The sequence below is a fragment of the Takifugu flavidus genome, chromosome 14 (assembly GCF_003711565.1).
Source record: "Takifugu flavidus isolate HTHZ2018 chromosome 14, ASM371156v2, whole genome shotgun sequence".
Classification (NCBI taxonomy): Eukaryota; Metazoa; Chordata; class Actinopteri; order Tetraodontiformes; family Tetraodontidae; genus Takifugu; species Takifugu flavidus.
In genome coordinates this window covers 8,636,203-8,658,983 of record NC_079533.1, presented here as the reverse complement: position 1 = coordinate 8,658,983, position 22,781 = coordinate 8,636,203, and the positions used below count along the sequence as shown (strand labels likewise).

At 44.5% G+C, this 22,781-nt stretch overlaps 1 protein-coding gene across 1 annotated transcript; it reads left to right on the top strand.

Annotated features, from left to right (window-relative positions):
- Positions 1 to 562: 562 nt before the first annotated feature.
- LOC130537705 (forkhead box protein O1-A-like) lies at positions 563 to 15,272 on the top strand. The gene is made up of 4 exons (XM_057054705.1): positions 563 to 1,549; positions 11,221 to 11,412; positions 11,519 to 12,706; positions 12,803 to 15,272. Exons 1-3 carry the CDS (start codon positions 977 to 979, stop codon positions 12,692 to 12,694), a joined length of 1,941 nt encoding a protein of 646 aa, XP_056910685.1. The 5' UTR covers positions 563 to 976; the 3' UTR covers positions 12,695 to 12,706; positions 12,803 to 15,272.
- Positions 15,273 to 22,781: the final 7,509 nt, after the last annotated feature.

Below are 22,781 nucleotides of genomic sequence, written 5' to 3'. Positions count from 1 at the left end.
CTTTTAAAGTTAAAAAACATGGTAACAATGAACTGCAGATTCCTTTTGGTCTAAAAACACCCGGACAATGTGTTGTCTAAGAAAAGTGTGTAAAATGAGAGTGTGACAATCACGCATGTCTCATTTCCACATTTTGTTCAGTTTTCCTTAAACACTGATGAGATTGGCATGATAAGACTTCCAGCCGTACGTGAATGGGCTGAGTAAAGTACAAAAAATACAGTTGGCATGGAAAGACACGACACCGAGTTTAGAATAGCCTCACAAATATGCAAATGCTCCACTAGATGGCACCACCAAGATTGTAGGAATCACCGATAGGCGTCAGAGTCTGTGTGGATTTAAAATAATTAAACACTTAAAATATACTTACTCAAAATCTCACTAGTTTGTTGATTTTAAAAAGGTGTGTGTGTGTGTGTGTGTGTGGGGGGGGGGGGGGGGGGGGGGGGGGGGGGGCGGAAACCCCAAACACAATATATGAAGTTGCTCTGTAGTCATCGGGTAGACGTCACAGAATCGATCCTGTAATGTGAAAAACCCAATTTCTTTACATATCAAAACTGATTAATTCCCAGCAATCGGTATCACACAAGTTATTGTTTATATGAGTTAATTATTAAGCGATTCGTTATTCACATCTCCCCTCACGCTATGAAGGGAGATTCCTGTTGAGAAGTTGAGAAAAACGAGCTGGCTGGCGGGCCGTGAAGGCGTCACCGCAGTGAAGCAGCGGTATTATTGAAGGAGCAGCAGACTTGAGAGTTGAAGGAGTCACAGCAGGATGTTGCCAACTTCGTCCAAGAAACTTAATGAAGACCAACCCTCGCCTTGAAATTCAAAACTCTCCGACCGTCACTGAAAGAAACCTTTTTTCCTCCTTGTCACCCTTGGGGTTCGTTTTAATTTTTTATCACTTTTTTCTTGTTTTGTGTATGAGCGTCTTTTTATCTGCAAGGATCCGCTTGACATTGATATGGCTCAGATTCAGCTGGCACAGGTCGAAACTGACCCAGATTTTGAGCCCCTCTCCCGTCCACGGTCCTGCACCTGGCCGCTCCCTAGGCCGGAGCCGAACGAGCCGGCCAGCTCCAACACGTCCTCCCCGGCCCCGTCTGTGCAGCAGGAGCCTGGAGCAACCACCGACTTCATCTCAAACCTCTGCCTGTTAGAGGAGGACTATGAAGAATACGGGCAGAAGCCACCTGTGACCCGCAATGATTTCCAGGAGGGCAACAGCGTTCATTTACACCATCATCTTCCTCATCCTCATCCTCGCCATCATCATCAGCAGCAGCAGCAGCAGCGCCAGGCGCCGCAGCTGCCGCCTCAGCAACAGGTGCCTCCTCCTGGTGTTGCACCGCAGAGGAAGAGCAGCTCGTCCCGCCGTAACGCCTGGGGCAACATGTCATACGCCGACCTGATCACCAAGGCCATCGAGAGCTCGCCCGAGAAGAGGCTGACCCTGTCGCAGATCTACGACTGGATGGTCAAGAGTGTGCCGTACTTCAAGGACAAAGGAGACAGCAACAGTTCCGCGGGCTGGAAGGTAAGTGACAGCGTGCGTGTGAGGGCGCGTGGGTGCGCGTGCACACGAGTGAGCGGTAACCGTTGTCACCCTTTTGCACGATCCTCAGCTGTTGCAAAGACGCGCGTGGAAAACGGCCCTTGCAGCGTTCGTGCTCCGAACAGCCCGAGTTTGCAGTTTTGCATCCAAATTTACTGCCATGCGTTTTCAGTTAACAAAAACAAGACAAAACTTTTATGTTGCATCCTGCAATAATCTAGTGCACAAGAGGACTGCGGCCGTTTTTAAGTGGGCAAAGAATTAAATATGTGTTTAATCAATGGCCATAATGACGTGACTGTCGAATGGTTTGCCATCTGAGTAGGCTTTGATGATTCCGGAGCGGTTTCCTCTCTCGGTGGTGCAGCAGCATCGCTGCTGTGTCAGTGAGGAAATGGCTCAGAGGCAGCAGATGTGTTCAACATTTGGAGGAGCCCGACGAGAATCCTGCCGCACACGTGTCTGCAGAAGTTGCTCAGAGTAGAGGAGAATGTTGGAAGTGGTGTTAGCGGTGGGGGGTCGTTTGGGACACTCATTACCATTTTTTATTCTTATTAAATCGCACACAGGAATGTTGAGAAGAGTTTTTACTACATATTCCCAAACATGGGAAAAATCCCGTCCACTCTTAGCACGAAACATACTGAGTCATGGTCTGTGTGGTAGGGTAACACGGAAAATTGAACAATGGAATTTGAATGTTTTCCAGCCCCCTTTTGGAAACAGTTAGCGGACAGCAAAGCATTTGGGAAAAGCGTGTGCATAATACCTGCATAGACGGCCTGGCTGAGGGTTAATTTGCCACCAAGCACAGACTTAAAAGGTTTATAAAGAAAACAGACGAGTCACATTAGAACTCTCACATTCTACTGGTATCATTTCAAAGTCAGGAAACTACTGCGAACCTCAAACGGATCCAGGTTTCATTGTTCGACACCCAAACAGTCTGAATTATTGCCCTGCTCAACCTCCCTTTCCTCCTTTTCTTAATCGTTCTGCCGCTCCTTCGCTTCACCGCGTTGCATTAGCACAGTGGGCCCTGACAGGGAAACAGTCCGGAGCAAACTGGTCGCAGGTCTCGCAACAATAACAGGAGACCACGCAAGCAGCGCAATCAGTGTCGGGAGTGCGGTCGGACAGGGGAAGGGGCTGGGAGACGGGAATACTGGGAACAACGTCAAACATCCTCCATTCCTGAGCTGTGTGTTCATATCTTTTTGTCCCTGTCTTCTAGAGTTTCCTCAGCGGATGCTACAGCTTGGAGGAAAGGATTGCTACTCTTTTTCCTGTCACTTCCTCTTCTGGCCTCCCTTTGGCCTTTAGCTTTAGGTGTCTGTGTTTGTAGTAGTTGAAGATGAGCCCTCAAATCCAACGAGCACGTCTGCTTTTCGCTACGCCCTTTCTGTTTTCGCACAGATGTTCCCTCCACTGAACATCAAACACAACTTTCTTCTTGGAAATGTGTGCGGTTCAGACACGTCTGGATGAAGTGGACGAGCTTAATTCTAAAATCAGGCCCAGACTCTAGGTGTGAACTTGGTTCCCCACTGAGCAAAGTGATGGAATTCCATTTAACTTCCAAAATGGGTCACGCTGAGATGCAAATGAATCAATTTAATGACTTGGATTTTTTAAAATGCAGTCACTGGCTGGAGCAGTGGGTTTGAATGGGAGGAGGCCTCTGCATGGTTATAGAGTCTTACTGTTTGCTGGTGTCGTAGCAAATGAACCTTCATAACTTACATCATATTTATATACACCATATTCTGGATACAGTTCTTTGTTTCGTGCGTGCTCAGCTGCCGGTCGGGCGCCGCGAACATGACGAAGGAGCAAATCTGTAACAAAATCGTTCATATCAGTAACTTGTTTATCCTCACATCAGCACACCTCTGCTTCAACTATTGCATTCCTAATTGTTGGCACACTGGCTGGGCCCTGTAGCCAAAGGCTGATAGTTATTTTTACACTTTCCTGTTAAAAAAAAAAAACTCACCCCCCACCACCGCCAACAGCACCACAATGAACTATGATGCATTTCCTGCAGAGTGGATGGAAAAACATAGCCATGTGCTAACATCCCTCCTCTGCGAGACACGAGGGTCAGGGCTGGAAAACAAGGGGGAACCAATAGCTGAGGCCACATGAGAATGTTTTTTTGATTCCTCATCAAAAGTATTTTATTCCATTGCAGCTATCCATATCCGGAAAGAAGGGATTGTTCAGGTTTGTGTATTCACTCCATGGTCCGAATGTGTGCACGTTTCTGATCGCAGCAATAAGTAGATAGAGCCGAGGCCTCGAGGTGGGTGGAGGGCCTCACGCCTCACAGGTCCACCTGGAAACTGAAGGTAGGTGGAGTTTGGGGGAATGCTGCTGCCAGTAGAGCTTCCTGTCTCTTCTCCTATCAGTGAGGGCTTTTTTTTGCTATCCCTGCTCATGTTTTACTGATCCCAATGCTCACAGGAGAGGCCCCAGCTCACTGGGAGGACTGGTTCACCCTGGAATATTGTTGCATTAATATGCATCAAGTTTACAGGTATATCAGGGTTCTGGGCAAATCCTGATTATAATATGACGTCTACTCTGTGGGGATTCACTGTAACTGTGTAGCCAGACTTTTCTTCATAATCCACCTAGTGATAAAACATGAAATATGTCAGATGGTGAATTTAGAAAACAATCCTGGAAATGAAGCGTTGTGATTATTGTTTGATATTTTAAAAAAAGCATCATCAACAGTACTCAGGCTAGTTTATGGATCTCATTAACATGATGGTGCCCTCACCATTGGTATCACATATGGTTTATTCAGGTCTGGCCTGACAAGGAGGGTAAAGCTCTTAATTCCACATGGGGGCACAGTGGGGGCAGGACTGAAATAGATCCTCACATGAATTCAGCCTAAAATTATATCCCAGCCACTGAAGGCCCCTCGGGGGATTTTCATTAAAATCAAACCAAAAGCTTTTGAGGAACATAAAAAGTCTTGTGTTTAAGGGTTTATTAAATGCCTGGAGCTTTCTTTGAATAATAAAGGTAGGAATTATCATGTAGTAATGTGTGAATGCGGCTCTTGGAGTGATTTATCAGCACCGTATCAGCAGCCCGTTGGCTGTGCTGTCAGCTCCTCGGTCTTTGCTGGTGAAAATGAACTGGATTATAAATCGGATTTTACCCCAGTGTGTGCGGGGCCTCAAATGCCACCTGAACAGCCTGAGTGTTGCAAGTTGCGTGAGTACTTTTCGGCGGTGCCCTCAGTTTGGCACGTGCATCAATGGCTTCGGTTATTCCGAAGCGCCGACTGATGTGAATCAAGTGCCTCAGGGAAACGGCTTATCAAAAAAAAAAAAACTTTATCAGCGTTATCAGCATCAACTGCACTGACAATTATTGAATAAGCTAATTAGATAAGTATGTTTTTTAAGTTCTGAGAACATCTCTGCTAAGATCTGAGAGAATCCTGGGAGCTTTTTAGACTGGGGCCTGTCACCAGCCGGTTTGCTGCTCGTCACCCCAGTCTGCTGTGGGATCTTCGGACGCAGTCCTCCCCATACTGGCTTAGCAAATCCCGCAGCCTCTACATCATTGTGAGACCACCTGTCAACAGTGTCTTCCAGACAATGCTGGATTTAAACCCAGCGTAGCCTGTAGCTGCAGAGAGCTGATATAAAGTGGTCGGTTTCATCCTGCAGCCTCCACCTCACAGGTCCTCCACCTTTAGAAGGTCGGGGACTTTTACATAGTTTTTCTTTAGACTATGGCACCATGTCCCTCTAAGCACAATTTGTGCCACCAGGCCACAGCTGATAAGGGAACTGGAGATAACAGGAATCTTACAAGAGTGTAAGTGTTGAGATGGTTTCAAAAGAGGGAAATTACAATTTATAGATGCCGTAATGTGGATCAGATTTGGCTTTTGCTTTTCTGATCCAGCACCAGGATGTTGGCTGTGGGGTGAGGGCTTCAGAGTCCGGACCTGCTCCAGCATGTCTGTTTAAATGTGGTCAAAGTTCTAAGCTCTTTGTCACGGCTCCAAACCACAGTTTCAGTCCGGCAGGGCTTACCACTCCACACTGAAGTATTTACACAATTTATTGGCTTTATTGAGATGAAATGTGGCACACATCCGTCTCAGCCTCAGTAAATTTGAGTAACCTGTCCAAATATTTAATGTCACAGCACAATGAGAACAAATGCCGTTAATTTTTGACTCCATTCTGTTGTTGGTGATAAGTAATCAACGTCAGTGTGGACATACTTGCTTTAGCTGAAGGCATTGTTGCTTCGTTAGGTAGAGACTACAAGTTGTTACGAAGAGATGCTTTAGAAGTTGTCATTAAAAGGAGGGAAGAAGCTCCTGGAGATTTGGAAGATTTACTCGTGTAAACAGTTGAGTCACTGTGGATGCCGCAGGCCCGAAAAAGCATCAACCGCTATTTTTAAAAGCAAGAAAATTGAATTACTGCCAGTTATTAGTCTTAAGATCACAAGGTTAAAAAGTAAGGCCGGACCAACACTCAAGAGGCCCTCTGAAAGTGACTCCAAGAAACCCCATGAAGAAAGGCAGGCTTGAGCGCATGGCTTAAGGGGAGAAGGGGAACAGTCAGCTGACTGGCGGGCTGTGGACTGAGATGTGTGTACAGTGTGTATCTACGTACACCCATGAGTCTGAGGAATCTGTGGCATGTGGCTTTCTGCATTGTCCCATAACCAGAACAATTATCTTGCTCCATTAAATGTTGCAACCTGTCCACAAATCCTTCCTGCCAAAGCCAAAGAGACCCACCATTATGACATGATGGACACATCCAGTCCGGCTGACGGTGCTTTAAAATTCAACAGACCAGGCGAGAGCGGTGTGACCATCTATCATCTCATTTTGTTGTTTACATCGAGCCCAACTCCTCACACAAGGCTCCCTCTTGCTTTTCACCGTCCCGCTTTGAAGCCGGCGCACAAGTAGGTCACTCATTTAGCTGCTCGGCCCTAATGAAGCAGCCTGCCTGGTGCCACCGCTCGCGAGGAGGGGACGAGGACGCGTTTGATTGTTCTGCCGCTTTTCTGCCGTCAAAGGTTCCACTTCCTGGGTCAGAGAAGTAAAGGTGGGAGGGGGGGGGGGGATGGGTTCGCAGGAAGATGCTGTCAGGAAGTGGCTTGTTGGCTTACTGTAATCTCTGCAAGTGCGGTGCTCTCTTAATTACAGCAGATCTGCTCGCGATCTGTAGTGGTAACACGACAGCAGCTATTAACTGACAGCCATCTGCAATTTTGGTTTTGGATGCGCTTGTGAACAGAGACGGGCAACCTTTGCCCGCAAAATCATACGGTGCAACATGCTGCAGCAGTGTTTGGCGATACACACAAAGCCCATTACATCAAGCGAGACGTTTCTTTTAATTCTGTTTTTTTGCAAACATGTGTTTTATTAATCCACCTGTGTCGGAATACACATTTCTGATGCCCGTTTGATGTGTGTGTTATTTCTACTTAGTCTTTCAGTGCCGTTCGGGGATTATGATATGAAAATGTTGCCCCAATATTCTGTAAAATGATTTTTTCTGTGTGTCTGAAACAACATTTAGACATAATTAATGTTTGGGTGGCCCGTGCTTTGTCTGTCTGATTTGAAATAATGTCACAATAATTAAAACCTGACGACAGGTGAGGGTGCGCGATAACAGTCGAGTAGCTTTAATGTCCGAAGCAGGTGAATGCTGCAAAGACAAAGGTGGTTCATAGAGATTCAGCTTTTTATATCACAATATGTAATATTTTTGGTAAGATTTATAAGCTCATATTTAATACAAATGATAAATGAAGAGCTGTTACTAAACCCCTACTCTGAACAATCCGAAGTTTGGGGATTATATTTAAACAGGTTGCTGTTTGATTATTTTGCAGTTCGACTTTTTTACTCGAGCGGCAAATCTTCAGAAGCAGATTATTTTTACCCTTTATTCTCTGAAATACCTCCCAGGCTGCGGAATTGACATGAAACAAAGTTCCTGCTTTGAGCGGCAGCTCCTCTGGCCTCCTGGGAGAGCCACCGCTCTGTGGCCACGTCTGCTGCTGTATGTAAAACATTTTGCAGCGGTTACCAGTGATGCCACTTTCACTGTGGCTGCACCTGTCCCTGCGACTGGGCCCTGTTTGTTTACTCGCCCTGCGACCGTTACTGCAGCCCTCATGCTTCGGTACACAAGGCTAACAGCAGCTGTGTCAGGCTGATTGTTTTCGAAGCCCAGGAGGAGGAGTCACTTCATGGTGGAGCACTTTGTTGTGATCGCCACAGATGATTGACTTGGAGATCCTTAATGGCGGTTTGGTAGAAACAGTTGTAAATGATCTATAAGCTGGCGTCTGCTTACCAGGAGGCGACTCGAGCAGGTAGACGCCTGGAAACAGACAGACAGCTGCCGGCCGCTGCTGCGTCTTCATCGCCATGTGGACCACTCGAAATAGATTTGGTCAGAAGCAGAAGGTTCTCTCAAATGTCTGGCACCAGCCGACCCAGCGAGGGAATGTAACTGATCCTCAAATTCTTTACACTTCTTTCCTGTCCATTTTCTTGTGGTTTTATTTCTATTCTGCTACATTCTAGCAGCCAATACAGCTCAACTACATTTATTTGGTGTTTCACCGTCAGCACTAAAGCACTGGATGGTAAACCGACTTGATTTGTTGTATTAGAGCCCTTTCTTAGTGCATCTACATCATAATTATGCCTTTACGCTTCCTCTCATAACGCTGGCGTTCATCATGGGGGAAAAGGGACTTCAAATAGATCACAGCTGATGGGAATCAAATAAACCTCACGAGAACTGCTCCAATGAATCCTTTCATATAGTTATGGTTGTTTTTACTGGAACCTTTAATCCTTTTCTTCAGGTAAACATTGAATGTATATTCAACAGTGATCAAGCCAAAAAAATGTGCTTTACTGTCCTCTTCCTTTAGATTTACTCTGTTTTAAATGTAAAATGTTGCCTACATTTTTCTTTTTTTTTATCAAAGTCTCTTTGGCTTTATTTTAGAGCCGGTTTGCTTGCGACGCGACAAATAAACTTTGAGCCACTAAAGCCAAGAATGCAGATTTTTGACGCTAATGTTGTGTTCTATTCCACGAGCCCAGAGCAGCAAAGGCAAAGCAGATTTGTAGTACAATAGATGACTCAATAGATCTTTTAGTCTTAGAATACGTCACTCCTGAGCCTCATTAGTCTGGCCCTGGGAAATACTCTGGTCCCCAAGAAAGGTCAGTAAAGGTCGTGTATATTTCTTGGTTCCCAATATTCAGGTGCACATATTATACCACTTCAAAGTTGCTTAACTGGCCGTGACAATCTGCTTTATGCAGAAGAGTAGCGATCATGATATATATAGACCACCTTGAGTCAGGATTTTAGAGACACAATGTGTGAGAGGGGTACCTCCTGAATAAGTGAGGCGGGGGATGTCTTTTGTTCTCCTCGGCCCGAGGTGAGGTCTGTCTGAGACAGGGATTATCCCAGGCCGAGCAGAGAATAGTCCTGGCCGACAACCAGTCATGCAGCTCGTGAACCATTGTGGCCTTGAGTCAGGCTCACAGTCATTTGCATATTGACATTTATCTCAGCACTGTGTGAGAAAGATCAGCGTTTGGTAAACGGAGTGAAAGTGCTGCTCGGATATGAGGGCCTCTGCTAATGACTCATTTCCTGTCTTCGCTTACAGATTTAAATCAGGTAAAAAAGGTGAGGGGGAAAAAAAAGGTCACCAGCTAACACGAGTGAGATTGAGCATTGCATCTTGTAGCTGTGTGGTTAGGTGTTGACTCCGCCTCCAGCCTCTTCAGGCGACATGTGCAGGATGTCCTCTTACACAGGAAACCTTATTTAAAAGTAGATGGAAGAGCGGGGAGCAGTCCGGTTCAGGAGGGAGGGAAGGGGTGCCTTCGCTCCTGTCATGGTGATGCGTACAGTCGGACCCAGCACGTCACATCTGAGGCTTCTCCTCCCCTCTCTCTGCTCCTGCCTGCAACCTGTTTGCAAGTCTCTGTCAGCGCCGCCCGAGCAGCTCATGTTAAGTGCAGAGTGAACCCGGTGACCCGAGCTCTGCTGGCAAAAACATCCCATTCTGTCGCCCTCCCCAGCCTCAATTCGAACTCCATAACCTCCCCTCGCTCTCTTTTTCTGTTTGAGAAAAAAAAAATGACATTCATAGACAGCCTGCTGTCTCCAGTCGAGGACCAGGCTTCACAAGGCTGTTATTGATGTACAGTCTGAGGTCGGATCACTGTGGTTCTGCACGTATATTTGGGGAAGTTCCAAAATACTTCTGACTTCTGAACCGTCATCATTTATGACACTACGGTCCACGAGAAGGTTTCCTTTATCCTTTGACCTTCTCGGCCACCTTTGGATGATTGTCCTGTTTGGTTCGCATGCGTTTCTGTGTTGTACATATACGTTGAATGCTGTGGTTGGGGACATCTGGCTTCACTAACTGCAAGGGAGCAGCTTCACCATTCACATGGGTATTTATGGGAAATCCCCACGCTGCTTTGTCTCATGTTGTGCTTCTGATTTTACTGCACGGTGCTGAATTTAAAGTCAGGATAATTTTATCCGGCGACCACTGACCATATAAGACCCCCCTTTTCCTTCCTGAGTGGCGCCTCTGCATTATTTTCATGGCTCATGACATAACTTGACATGTGCTGAATGAGGCTTTAGGTGAATTCGTGTTAGTACAAGGAGCCACGCATGTGACCACATGTTGGGCGAACCTTAAGTAAAAGAGTCTTTTCTCAGGGGCGTGGATATGGTGTTGAAAGTGGCGTTGTTCCACACTTACTCACTCATGAGATGAGATGAGGGGGGACCGATTGTGTTATATAGTCAGGACCTAATCTTGGAACATTTTCTGGTCTGTATTTTGATTTTAGTGCAGCACATCCACGGCCAGTGGAATGTAGGATAGAGCTGCACAGATAAACCGTGGTGGAAATCACCGGAAACAAACTGTATATTTATGCTCTCTAGTGGAAAAGGTGACCACCCAGGACCTTGCAAAGCAAGTCACGCAGGAAATAGGGCTCTTTTTATTGTTTGAAATCATTTTTATAAAAAAAAGATTCAGTTACATACAAAAAAACCCTTTTAGATATATTCAAAAGAATCTTTTTAATTAACTGTTGAGATTTTAGTCTCTCGATACTAAACTTTACTGTCTATTTTGCCAGCACATTCTTCATTTCACACCCAGAACCAGTGTCCTTCGCTGGTGAATGTGAGGACGGAGTGGAAAAAACGCTCAGTAGACATAATATTGTTAACAGAGGATATGGACGTATTTCCTGTTAATTTGCTGGCTTTGACATCACGCTCAAATACTAGCTTCTCCACTCTACTTGGAAAATGAGACACATTGGCCCTTGCAGAAATATACCTTCTCATTTAATTCCCACACGAAAGCAACCACAGTTAATTCAGGGTTTCTTATTTCTGCACCGCCATTTACGCGCACAACAAGACTTTACATTAATGCAGTTAAGCAACGTGGAAGAACAATTTGAGTTCATTTATAGAAAAATGGCTATTTATTTGATGTGGCCTCTTAAATGACTGTAATTCGTTTTATTTTACACTGACTCCCTTTTCTCTCAACAGAACTCTATCAGACACAACTTGTCCTTGCACAGCCGCTTCGTGCGCATCCAGAATGAGGGAACAGGAAAAAGCTCTTGGTGGATGCTGAATCCAGAAGGGGGAAAGAACGGAAAGTCGCCTCGTCGCAGAGCAGCCTCCATGGACAACAACAGCAAGTTGATCAAGAGCAAAGGGAGGGCTACAAAGAAAAAGGTACCTTTCCCCCCTGTGCTCACTCTCGTTAATACGACTACTGTGTAATGTGAAGAAATGAGAATACGTTTGCTCATTAATGCTTAATGTTTTCAACTTTCTGCAGATGGCTCTGCAGGAAGCGGTTGAGGGTGGAGCCAACAGTCCTGGTTCCCAGTACTCAAACTGGCTTGGAAGCCCAAATTCCCACAGTAACGAAGAGTTTGAACCGTGGAGCTCCTTTAGAACGCGGGCCAGCTCCGATGCCAGCACGCTGAGCGGTCGTCATTCTCCTTTCACGTCTGAGCACGATGACCTGACAGAGTCTGAAGGCCACATGATCTATGCTGGAGTCACAGGGACCAAGATATCTTCCACCCTTCCCAGTGTGTCTGAAGTGGCTGGATCGATAGGTCAACACGGCTCCGAGAATGTCATGGGGGGTCTGCTGGAAAACTTGAACCTGGTGTCTCCTAAGCCCTCTCAGTTGGGTTCTGACTCCTTGCATTCTTCAAATGCAGCTATGCTTCAGGGTGGCCCCTACTGTTCCACTGGCCTGACCTTGTGCCCACAGCAGGACTACCGTAAATGCATGTACAGCCAGATGAGGATGAACTCTTTGTCCCCCGCTCATGTGCAAACGCTCCACGGGAACAAGCCTGTCTTTACAGCTTACGAGAACCAGTACATTTGTTCGGCTGGTCTCCTCAAAGAGCTGCTGACCTCAGACGCCGAGGCCAGCAGGGACATGAGACCCTCTATGGATTCGCAAGTGTCTCAAATTAGCAGGGGAGGTCGCCCAATGCCCGCTTACACCAGCCAGAGTCATCCAGGGGGTCACAATGGAGTAAAAATTATGAATCCTTCACAGACTCACCCAGTTCCTCATGTCAACCCACATGTTATACATAGCCAAGGTCCTTCGACCTCACATAATTTAAAGGGCTGTAATACAATTCCCTTGACTAGTCTGACTAGTCTTCCAGGGGCCCCTACTCAAATGTCCAGCTTGAAGGCATGTGTGCAACTGTCCCATGGTCTCCCAGCACACACAAGTTCTGTTTCTTCAAGCTACAGCTACAGGGACCTGAACTCAGTTCATCCGCACAGCCACCATCAGGAGCGGCTGCCCAGTGACCTGGACAGCGTGTCCATCGAGGGCTTTGAATGTGACATGGAGACCATCCTCCATGAGACTTTCATGGATGGTGGCGCTCTGGACTTTAATTTTGACCCCGCGACTGCCACTCATGGGTTTCCTCAGCGGGTGAAGCCCACTGCACACAGCTGGGTGCCGAGCTAGGGTCCGCATCAGGTGAGATCAAGCGCTGCTTTGGAATTATGCAAATTCATTAAAATAAAAATGTCCATGTATGATTGATTGCTGAACCATTTGCGTTCTCGTACGCAGGTTTTTATTCTTAGCAGCAGCGTCAATTCGACTGGAAGCTGAAGCGTTGAGAAATGAAAACATCGTCATTCTGCACAAGTCATGTGACAAATCTCAAGCAACAGTTGTATGTTTGTCAGTGTAAAGTCTAAAAGGCTCAAACCCATGAAAATATCCTTGACTGCAAATGTCTGTAAAAAGCTGAAATGAAAAAAAAGACATTTAGGACACCTGAAGAAAACCAAAGCATGGTAATTTTGTTAAAATACCTGATTTTTTTTTTTTTTTATCGTCAACTGAGCCAGGACTAACCATTTCCTTATACTTTTGAAGACTCAGCTTGTAGCAGCCCAAATGAGTTTAAACATCCAGTTGCACTGAAAACATAGAAAAGCTGCGTCTCTATCAAGAGGTAAAGTTCAATGGAGTACGTTTTTAATTGGCAGTCAAAACTAGTTTCGGCGATCCAGTACGACAAACGATAGACACTTCGTCCACTGATGAGTCAACAAATGACACTAAATTTTAAACTGAATTCTCACTCCAATAAGTCAATATGTGATGAATAATGTCAGTGCTCATTGCAGCATGGACGACCCAGCAGGACATAACTGTTCTATGGTTCTATGATGGATTAAATGTGGCTATCACCACCTGGACTACATGCCCTCCAGTGAAAAATCTAATATTCTCACCACCTGGGACTCATTTACGCTTCATGTTAGCAACTCTACTCCTTTTTTAGAGACGTGGCTTAACTATGTTAGAAAGTTTTTACTGTTTTGGTTTTGACCAACACAGTGCTTTGTATCAGGCCCTTCAGACCAGGTCATTGCTCTGGGCCAGTTGATTTGGACCGAGCAGAGCAATAGTTAACAGTCACTCCTAAATGGCAACAGCAGTCAAATCTTTTAAAATAGCTTAAACTACCTTATGTAGAGGACCAAAAGCCATTACAAATGTGACATTCTGTACGGTGCCATCATTAACATAAACACTTGAGTCATCTGCATAGTGGAACATTCCGCACCATGTAAATATGAAGATTACAGACTGTTGTCATGGCACTCACCCATCTCAGCCACCTTTATCCTCCAATTCTGCAAACTGAGCTGGGTTTCTGACTAACATGCATTCTTCACACATTTACAGGTTTTTTTTTCCTCTTCCTGGAATCGTATAATTTGCATTTGGCTTTGAGCTTTCTGGGTTTGTAAAGATGCTTTATACTTGGTGCCTGCTGTGAATAATGTATATACAGTTTATGATATATTATTGCTGTGTTTTATTCCTAAATCTACAACCCCTTCAACTTTCGCTCTTTCAGCATTCAGTTTAAAAAACATCTCACAAAGAAATGAAGGAAATTTTGTTACTTACGTTATTAAAGGAAGCTGGAATTTTTTTTGCATTTTGCAGATTTTATGCATGAAAATGATGAAGCTTAACCTGCCTGAAAAGAAGCCTTTAATAGCTACACCTTTGAGTGAACCTTGAACTCCATTCTGCCCTACAGTGCAATGCACACACCCGTTTTGTGTTCTGTTCATATTCCCCAACACCTGTGTCAGTTCACATACCCGTGTGTACTCAGAGGCCGAAGTGTTGTCTGTTTATTCAGTTTACAAGAACACAATGCGAAAGAAAATGTGAGCAGTTAGCCGGAATGATGATCTATGATCAATCAGGAAATAACTGCTAATTAATGAAGCATTAAATGATGAATAAGACCGATTAATTACTCCTGAATCATCATTACCATTTGTAATCTAAAGATCATATAGATATGGCCGAATTAGCTGTGTGCATAAATAAAAAGCCTGATGTTCAGACGACTGCTGTGTTGACCTGTCCCTCGTATTCTTCTCGGTAATGTTACATTAGTCATCCAGCTATTCCTGATTCAGTCCATTCTGAACAACTGTGCACGTGTTTGCATCCTAAAGTGGAACCTGATTGTTGAAAATGGCTGTTTACATATCTCGCTCCACTCTGTCTTTAAATATCTGAACACTCATACCTCAAGATATTTTACCTCTGAAGTGTTGAAGGGATTTTTCTTTTCCTCAAAAATGTTATATTTTGGATGAGATTGTTCTTTTGTAAACAAGTTTTTTTTTTTTTTCTAAACAAGTGAATATGATTATGGCTGTCTGGGTCTATTCAGAGCAGTTTATTATCTGCTCCTTTTATGTCACAATATTTCATGTTTTTGAGAAATATACATTATGATAAGTGTACATTTAAATGTTTAAATTTTTAAGGTGTTCTCAAGATCAGAATAAAGGAGCCCAATATGCAGCATCCATTTAATGAAATTGTGTTTTTTTTTCTGTAATTATAAATTATAAATATTATTATAAACTTGTTTTCAGGTTTATGTACCTTTGCTATTAAAAATATTAAACAGATGGGATGGCATTTTGTCAGATGTATAACTCCTTTATAATGCAAAAACAACATCAACTTGCAATTAAACACACAAAAACAGCCCAGCGTTTGTGTCTTTCATCATGGGAACAGTTTGAAACATCAAAATCCCAGTTTTCTGGTCGGAGCGTCCACAAGACTGATCCACTCCGTGTGTCAACCTCCATCCAGCCCAGATTAGATGTCTTACGGTTAATAACCTGAAGTGGCTCCCTCCAGCCCGTCCTCCAACGCTTGATTTGCTGGTCAGGTAGAAAGAGGAACCTTCATCATGGAGGACCATCATGAACACGCAGAGGGTCACGTCTCATGCCTGCAGAGCTAATGAAATGAATTAGGAGATGCTTGTTTGGGGGCTGACAAGGATCGATCAAACGAGGTGAGTCACCTCCTCCATGCTCACAAACACAGTTAAACCGAGAACTTCAGAAGAAAATGACTCATGAGGGCTCAGATTCTGGGGTTTTGTGGCAAATGGATTTTTAGGTACATGTAAAATTGTAAAAAGTCTTTTTTTAGTCTCTGACATGCTGTCACCTGGGACCCCAGTGTTCTTTGCATAGGGCAGAAAACCCGGCAGGATTTTGTGTCTGGTTGAAGACAACTGGTATAAACTGCTTGAATGAGGAAGCAGAAGAATCCTCAGCAACCCTTTTGCCATCAGGAGGAGGGAGAAAAACCTCTGAATGACATTTTAGTGCCTGCAGGCGGGCGTATATCCACATTCTTTAGATTAAGGAGCCATGCTGGGTTAAAGATGTGCTTAATTTCAAAGATGATCTGCTTTTGACAATAAAACATGTTGCGTGATGAGTCTGTTCTGGGTTGAAGCTCCTGGCTGACGAAGCCTTTTCCTGCTATTCAAACCATTTCGACCACCATTAAGTGATAACTTGTCCTGATCAGAACCGGGGGGGCCTGCAGAGGCAGCACAGCAGGGGATCAGCTAATTTATGTGAGGCTCAATCACAAAGCCAGGAAATTAGCTGGGTTGGACCACTGGAGCTGTGCTAATATAAAGGATGATATGTGCACGCACACCCGGCATCAGACCTGCAAGGCCTCTCTGCAGCTCTCAGATGGAGGCCTGGATGAAGATGAATTCGTGATGAGATTAAACTGGCAGCGGCTGATCAGCCCCACGCGATGGTCGAACAGGAAGCAGAGGAAATCAGGTTGAACATGCGGATGCAAACCAGTGGAATATAAAACAGTTGTCGTGTGTCATCCTTTATTGGACACAATCATTTTTAAAGGGGGGTGAGGGTGAAAACCATCAAGGAGGAATTCATATTTCAGATGTAGGAATTGTGACATGTGAATGTATTTTTGGCAGCAATTAATCACAATCTCATTATGCTTGTTGATATTGTTGCAACTGCTGTTCTTTGTGGTTCTTTCAAGGCAGACGTTGACGTAAATCACAATTTAAAGTTCTTTGTGGAGACATACAACCCACATAATTGCCGTTAATGTTCGCTTGAACGCAGTCTGTGTAATTTCCATGTAGACATTTGAGCCATCTCCTCTGATCTGCTTATTATGACAGGAAGTGACATCAGCGGCCTCATTTTTCTTGTTTTGATTCTGGTTTGCGTTTCGTACTTATTTCACCTACATCCTGTCCATCAGCACTTATAAATCAAGTTGGCTCTATCGAAAACAGCTGTTTCTCACAGCTCTTTGTCACATAAATGGTTTCAACAATTGCAACTTTTTAACCACATCGCAATTCAAATTTGACTTTTGTGAATTTGGCTCTAAAAAACTTCATTTTCTCTCCATTTCTTGACATAAGTGGTGGTTGTTCAGTTTTCCACAATTCACAGTCTTCATCATCTGATCAGTTTTACCTCCTGGGACCCTCTGTCCGGAGGACATACTGTACTGTGAACATATAGATAAAGTTAAGGTCTCAGGGGTCAAAAGAAAAAAAGGGGAAAAAAAGCAAATAATGTACTTGAAAATTCTAATTAGCAAATAGATAATCAGTCCAGTTTCAAGTTAACCTGAGGCGATAACATGATTGAATAGAGGATTAAAAAACAGGAAAATAATTATTATGGTGTCCCACAGGGGTCTTTCTTCTCCTTTCAGTCACATTGTGTACATTTATCAATTATTTATTAAAGTGCTATAGGCAATTCAAACTCACTTCATTTTGAAATAGCGAAAACATAAAATTAAACCGCTAGAAACAGACAATCGAGAGAAGAGTGCAAGAACTGACGGGCTCATATGAAACACAATATGGAGTCGAGTGAAAACAACGCTTTACATTCATGTAACTAATGTGTGAAGACGTACAGGACGAATCCACATTAGTCCACTTAGAAAATTACAAATGCCACAATGCGGCAGGTGAAAAGTCATGCTGAGGAAATTGAGGCCACCTCCCATGTACTGTTATATGACATTAACCACAACTTGTCTGTTGTTTTCTATGAAACTGGTACTTTTGAGCTTTGCTCATGTGAAAATGCAGGGGTTTTTTTTCCACTAGTGCTTTCTCTGGGTTTCTGTAGAACTTGGAAAAATCTTGATTGGAACTACTAACACTATATAAATAAAGTTACAGTTGATTGATGTCAAAACACAGAACATTGGGGGGAGGAATTGCTTATCTCTATAGTCCTTCCTATTTTTTCAATCTACATCCTGATTAAAAAACAATAGATCTGCAGTAGTACATATAGAGGGACTGGATGTGGTGAAACAGCGCCCCCTTTTGGAAAAATCCTGGATTCACTAAAAAACAAAACAAACGGCATTAATGACCTCTAGTGTTCCTAAAGAGCAGTGCACGTTGATTTTAATTAAAAAGGATTTATTGAGTAAAACCAATGCAAAGGAAGCCTTTAGTTATTCAATATTATAGTCTTTAATAAACTTTGGGTGATAGAATAAAAGAGATAAAAGAAAGTTGACATCGTACAACTGAAATGACTGCCGAATATGATACAAAATTCAGGAAAAACAGCAATTGCGGGTTCCAAAAGTCAGACAAACAATATTTAAGGGGTTTTATCGTGGGAGGAGTATCTATGTCATTAAAGATGCTTTTATCATAGGATATAATGTGAGATTTAGATGTGTTCATTATAGTGGATATACAGATCAGACAAGCGCTAGCAATAGCAGGCAGGGAAGGCAGTGTTTAGGCATTACTCATCGCTGATATCCTACCTACCACTTGATTACCTAAAATACGTTCTCTGTGTGATAACTGAGTTGTTGTGTTGTGTTGCTATTCCTAATACATTAACTCTTTTATGACAGGAATTGAAAATAACACATGTTCACAACAGCAATATGGTGCAATAAAAATCCTTTCTCTTCAAAAATAGAAGCATCATAAAAGTAGCATATTACTCATTTTCAGTGAAATGGGTATTTACAAGTATCTTATAATAAACCTTTTGCCCATGGTATTTTTTACTCTGACAACCTACTTCCTAATCACCTGTTCACCTGTCCAACAAAATTGTTTTTAAGGTCCAGAGGGAACTTTTGTAAAAACTAATTTGTGATTCTAATCCAGTTTCACTAATTCTAACACCTTTAAGGTTGAACTTTCGAATTATCCTGACAGAACATCAAGACATCAGAGACAATCAGAAGTCCTTGTGAGAAAGTTCCATCAAGCCGATGCGCTGTCACAGTGGTTAAGGTGCGTTTTCAAGGACAGAGGAGACCCACGGCCACAGGAAGTGACATCAGCAACGATATCAGCCACGGTGCTGATTTGGCCATTACGCTGATTGCGGAGCAGATGGGAAGGAGCCCTGCAAACAAGACAAAAGGTGTGTTTAGATGGTTCCTGCTTATGTCTGAGGGACAAAATAAAGTCCTCACTGTGATGGACGGCCATGCTGTTCTCCTTAAAGTCTTCGCCCTGGTAAACCCTGCAGGTGTAGGTGTAAGGCCTCTCATCGGCGAGTGGGGCCCAGGTGAGGCGGCACAGGTTTGGAGCCACCAGGCTGACGTTGCTCCTCCTGCGGTCGTCTATGGACACGTAGGTGACGGTGACGGGGTAAGTGCTGCCCACCAGGCGGCTGTCCTGACGATACTCGCAGTAGGGGCCGGGACTCGAGTCGGTGGCCGGAAACTCACAGTCCACCCTGACGTTTCGCTCCAGGTACGTCAGGCATGGAAACATCTGAGGCCCCCGCGGAGGGAACAATAAAGTGGTCATGGAGCTCACTGGAACACGGATGACAGTACTTCAACACATAACACCTCTCAGCATCACAAACTCTGAGGATTGGGGTCCACGTACTGTGAGTCTGGTGCGTCATCACTATCCTACCAAAGATGAGGCAGACCGTGGTGAAAAGGTGCAGCTCCATGGCAACAGAGATAACCAACCCTTAGCGGAGCTGAAAGATTTCAACGTGGGACATCGTGAGACAGTGGGACATGCAGGACCGGGTCTTTAACCAGTTTGAGGTGGTGGCCTGAAGCGTTCTGACTGCTCCTCTGACAGCCTTAATGGAGGTGCAGGGTCAGTGGTTCTTGGGCTCTTATCGCCTCTCTTAGCTCAAGTATGATGCTGTTGCTGACAATGTGCAATTGTACCTCCCTCTGAGCGTGGACTGAGAGGACTCTGCATCCTCTGCTGTCTCATCACAGGGACATTAAGGACTAACCCTAACCCTAACTATTTCCTAAGTTTTAAAACTAAAAAGACGGAGGTCAAAGTGTTCAAATGACCAGGATTATCCTGCTGGTTTTTGGGGGCCCTACATAAAGAAATGGTGCTCCATAAAGTTATTTGCATGCAGTGAATGGACAACAGAACCGGAAGCAGCAGTCTGAAATCACTCCCTATTTCCTAAATAGTGCACTAACTGGGGAGTTCGCCATTTTATGGGGCGGCCCGAATGCTAAATAAGGATCATTATACCCTTTTCAGTGGATTTCAATGTATCCCATGATGCAGTGTGAAAAGTAACGTCAAGCAGATGGTCTCTGTCCAAAATATTTGTACTCGCCATCGTCGTGTGCGGTAGTTTTCCTCGGAGGGGGTGCAGCGCGTGAACGTTCTTTACTGCAGTTAATCACCTGAATCTGCACATAACAACAAAATCTACCAGATCTTTATTATACTGTCACTAAAAAAAATGACGAATCGATGGTATTGTCAGAACTGCCAGTCGGAAATGTCGGTTCTGCGCCCTCATGACTGATTCTGAACTTGGGGTTTGGCGCCGCAGCGCAGCGCAGCGCCTCTGCGGCGCCTACGCCCATGCGGAGCCAAGCGCTGCGGTAAAACTGCTGCACCGTCCCGGGCGCCCGGCGCGTCCTCACTATCGTTATCTGCTGGGACATTCTGGTGCGAAACGGGCGGCGGCTCTTACCTGATGGTGGGAGAATGTCCGCAGACTCAGGGTCACACGCTGGTGCATCCACAGCAGCGCTCAGTCTCCGGGACGTGCGCGTCTCACGCCTTCAGTGGCGGAGCCAGAACATTTTCACAGGGGTGGCCAGAATGAGACCATTGCTCACGCAGGGGTGGCCCACCAACGGATCTTTAGGTTTCAAATTGATGTGGATCTACTTGTGTTTCTTGGCCATTAACGTATTTATTTCTCCAGTGACTCTAGTGCAGCCGCGTCATACAATAAAGTTTCTTAATCAGCTGTTTATGATAGAAATGTTAAATGATTGTCATTTCGATTTGTGAAATCTCAGAGAGATGATTTTCATTTTGCAAATAGAATTATTTTACAAATATCTTCTCCCAAGACTGATCCCATGTTACAGAAGACAAAGAAGACAAAGTCATTTTCACTGGTCGCTGTTTTAACGCAAACTTTGTGCACCAAATTCATCCATCTCGTCCACATTTAATCGTTGTCAGTATTGAAAACTTTGTTTCACAGGGAGTGAACAACCAGAACACAGCAAACTAAACCGAGCAGCTATTTCACAGACATTCTGCAGGGATATTTGATCATTTGCCTGCCAACTCGTACGAGCTGAATCTGCAACTTACGACACCAGAACTTGCCAGTGAGAACGCATGGGGACACCCCCCCATCTCTCCGCACCTGCCTACACAGAAACACACACATCTACACACACATCCTGTTTCGGTGTAAATTAATTTTAGCCATTCCAGAAAGTCAGCCAGCATGTTACAATTGGCATTTAATTATTGTGTAGTTCTGATTCTGAACATTTTTTATCATCCAGATATCAAACAAATATGCACCGCTGCTGCATTGGCGGCAAGATTCGTTATTTCAAAAGATTTTCGGGTTGGCGCTAAAGCAGAGCTCCCTCTGCAGGAAGAACCGGGTATAACCCAACACTCGCACGTTGAAAAACCTGTTCAACCTGTAATTAGGATTAGCAGTAAAATAATAATTAAAAAAAGAACAACAAGCTTTAAAGGTCAGAGAAATAGCAAGTTATTTGTATTTTAAATAGAAGGACAGAAAGCAGAAACTGAAGCATTCCTTAGTTGGAGGTGACAGCAGCCTTTTCAGATGGACACCACAGACCTCACTGGAGTCACATACAGGACACGTCAACAGCATCTGCAGCGAGTCCAGGCGCACGAGGACATGCAGGAGCTGATGGTCTGTAGAGATTAAACAATATTGTCAAAAGAGATAAAGTAAATGCAGCGTGACGGGCATTATGGTCCGGTTACATATCGTCTATACCGGGGCTGGTGAGCTCCAGAAAGCTGCACGGCCGACGCTCCTGTCAGTGTCCTGGGAGACTGCCTCGCTCTGATTATTCAGCGAAGGCCCAAAAATGACCTTGATGGTGGGTGAGTGTGGATGAGCAGTGTTGCAGAGAGGATACAGCCTGGAACATTCAGTCCACGTTCCTTATATATATACTGTATATATATATATATAATATTATGACTGTGTCCATGCATTTTAAGCCCTCAGGTCTGTAATTGGAAGAGATAATGAAAGCCGTTTATATTTCCTACATTTGGACTCGTGCGCTGAATTGATTCTCCAAGAAAAACTGTTCAAAATAAATACTGTTATTAGTGGATGGTGCTAAATGTCCTGAAAGTCCAGTGGAGCAGCGGTTTCTCTCTCCTTTGCTTTCTCTCTCTCTCCCTCCCCTCCTTCTTCCTCTCCCTCCCTCACTTCGTCTAGCTTCCCCCGGTTCTTTCTGTCAGCCGACCTCTACTGTATCTCGCACTGCAGAGCAGCGAGGAGAGCTCAAACTGCATCGGACAAGGTGAGAACCGTTCGCATCCTCTTCTTTGTTGAATCTCAGCCAGAAATTGTGCTGCACCCAAAATGCTTCTCTTCAAATGTGATGGGAAATTAGTGCCCAAGATGACCGTTGAATAAATGTGGAAGTGAAGCCAAAATAAAAGAGCGCAGAATTGCTTTTTGTGGTTGTTTTTTTTAATAAAAAAAACTACAGTACTGTTTTTGCAGCACTGAGCAGTTCGTCAGCTAGCCTCTTGGGAAGGGCGAAGCCCTGAAATGTGTCATGGTTGGCCCTCCACCGGGGAAGTTTGCAGCTTCTCACCGTGCTGCTGCGTCCGTGACAGCACGGAGTCGCCCCTGCGTGTTGCACTGACAGC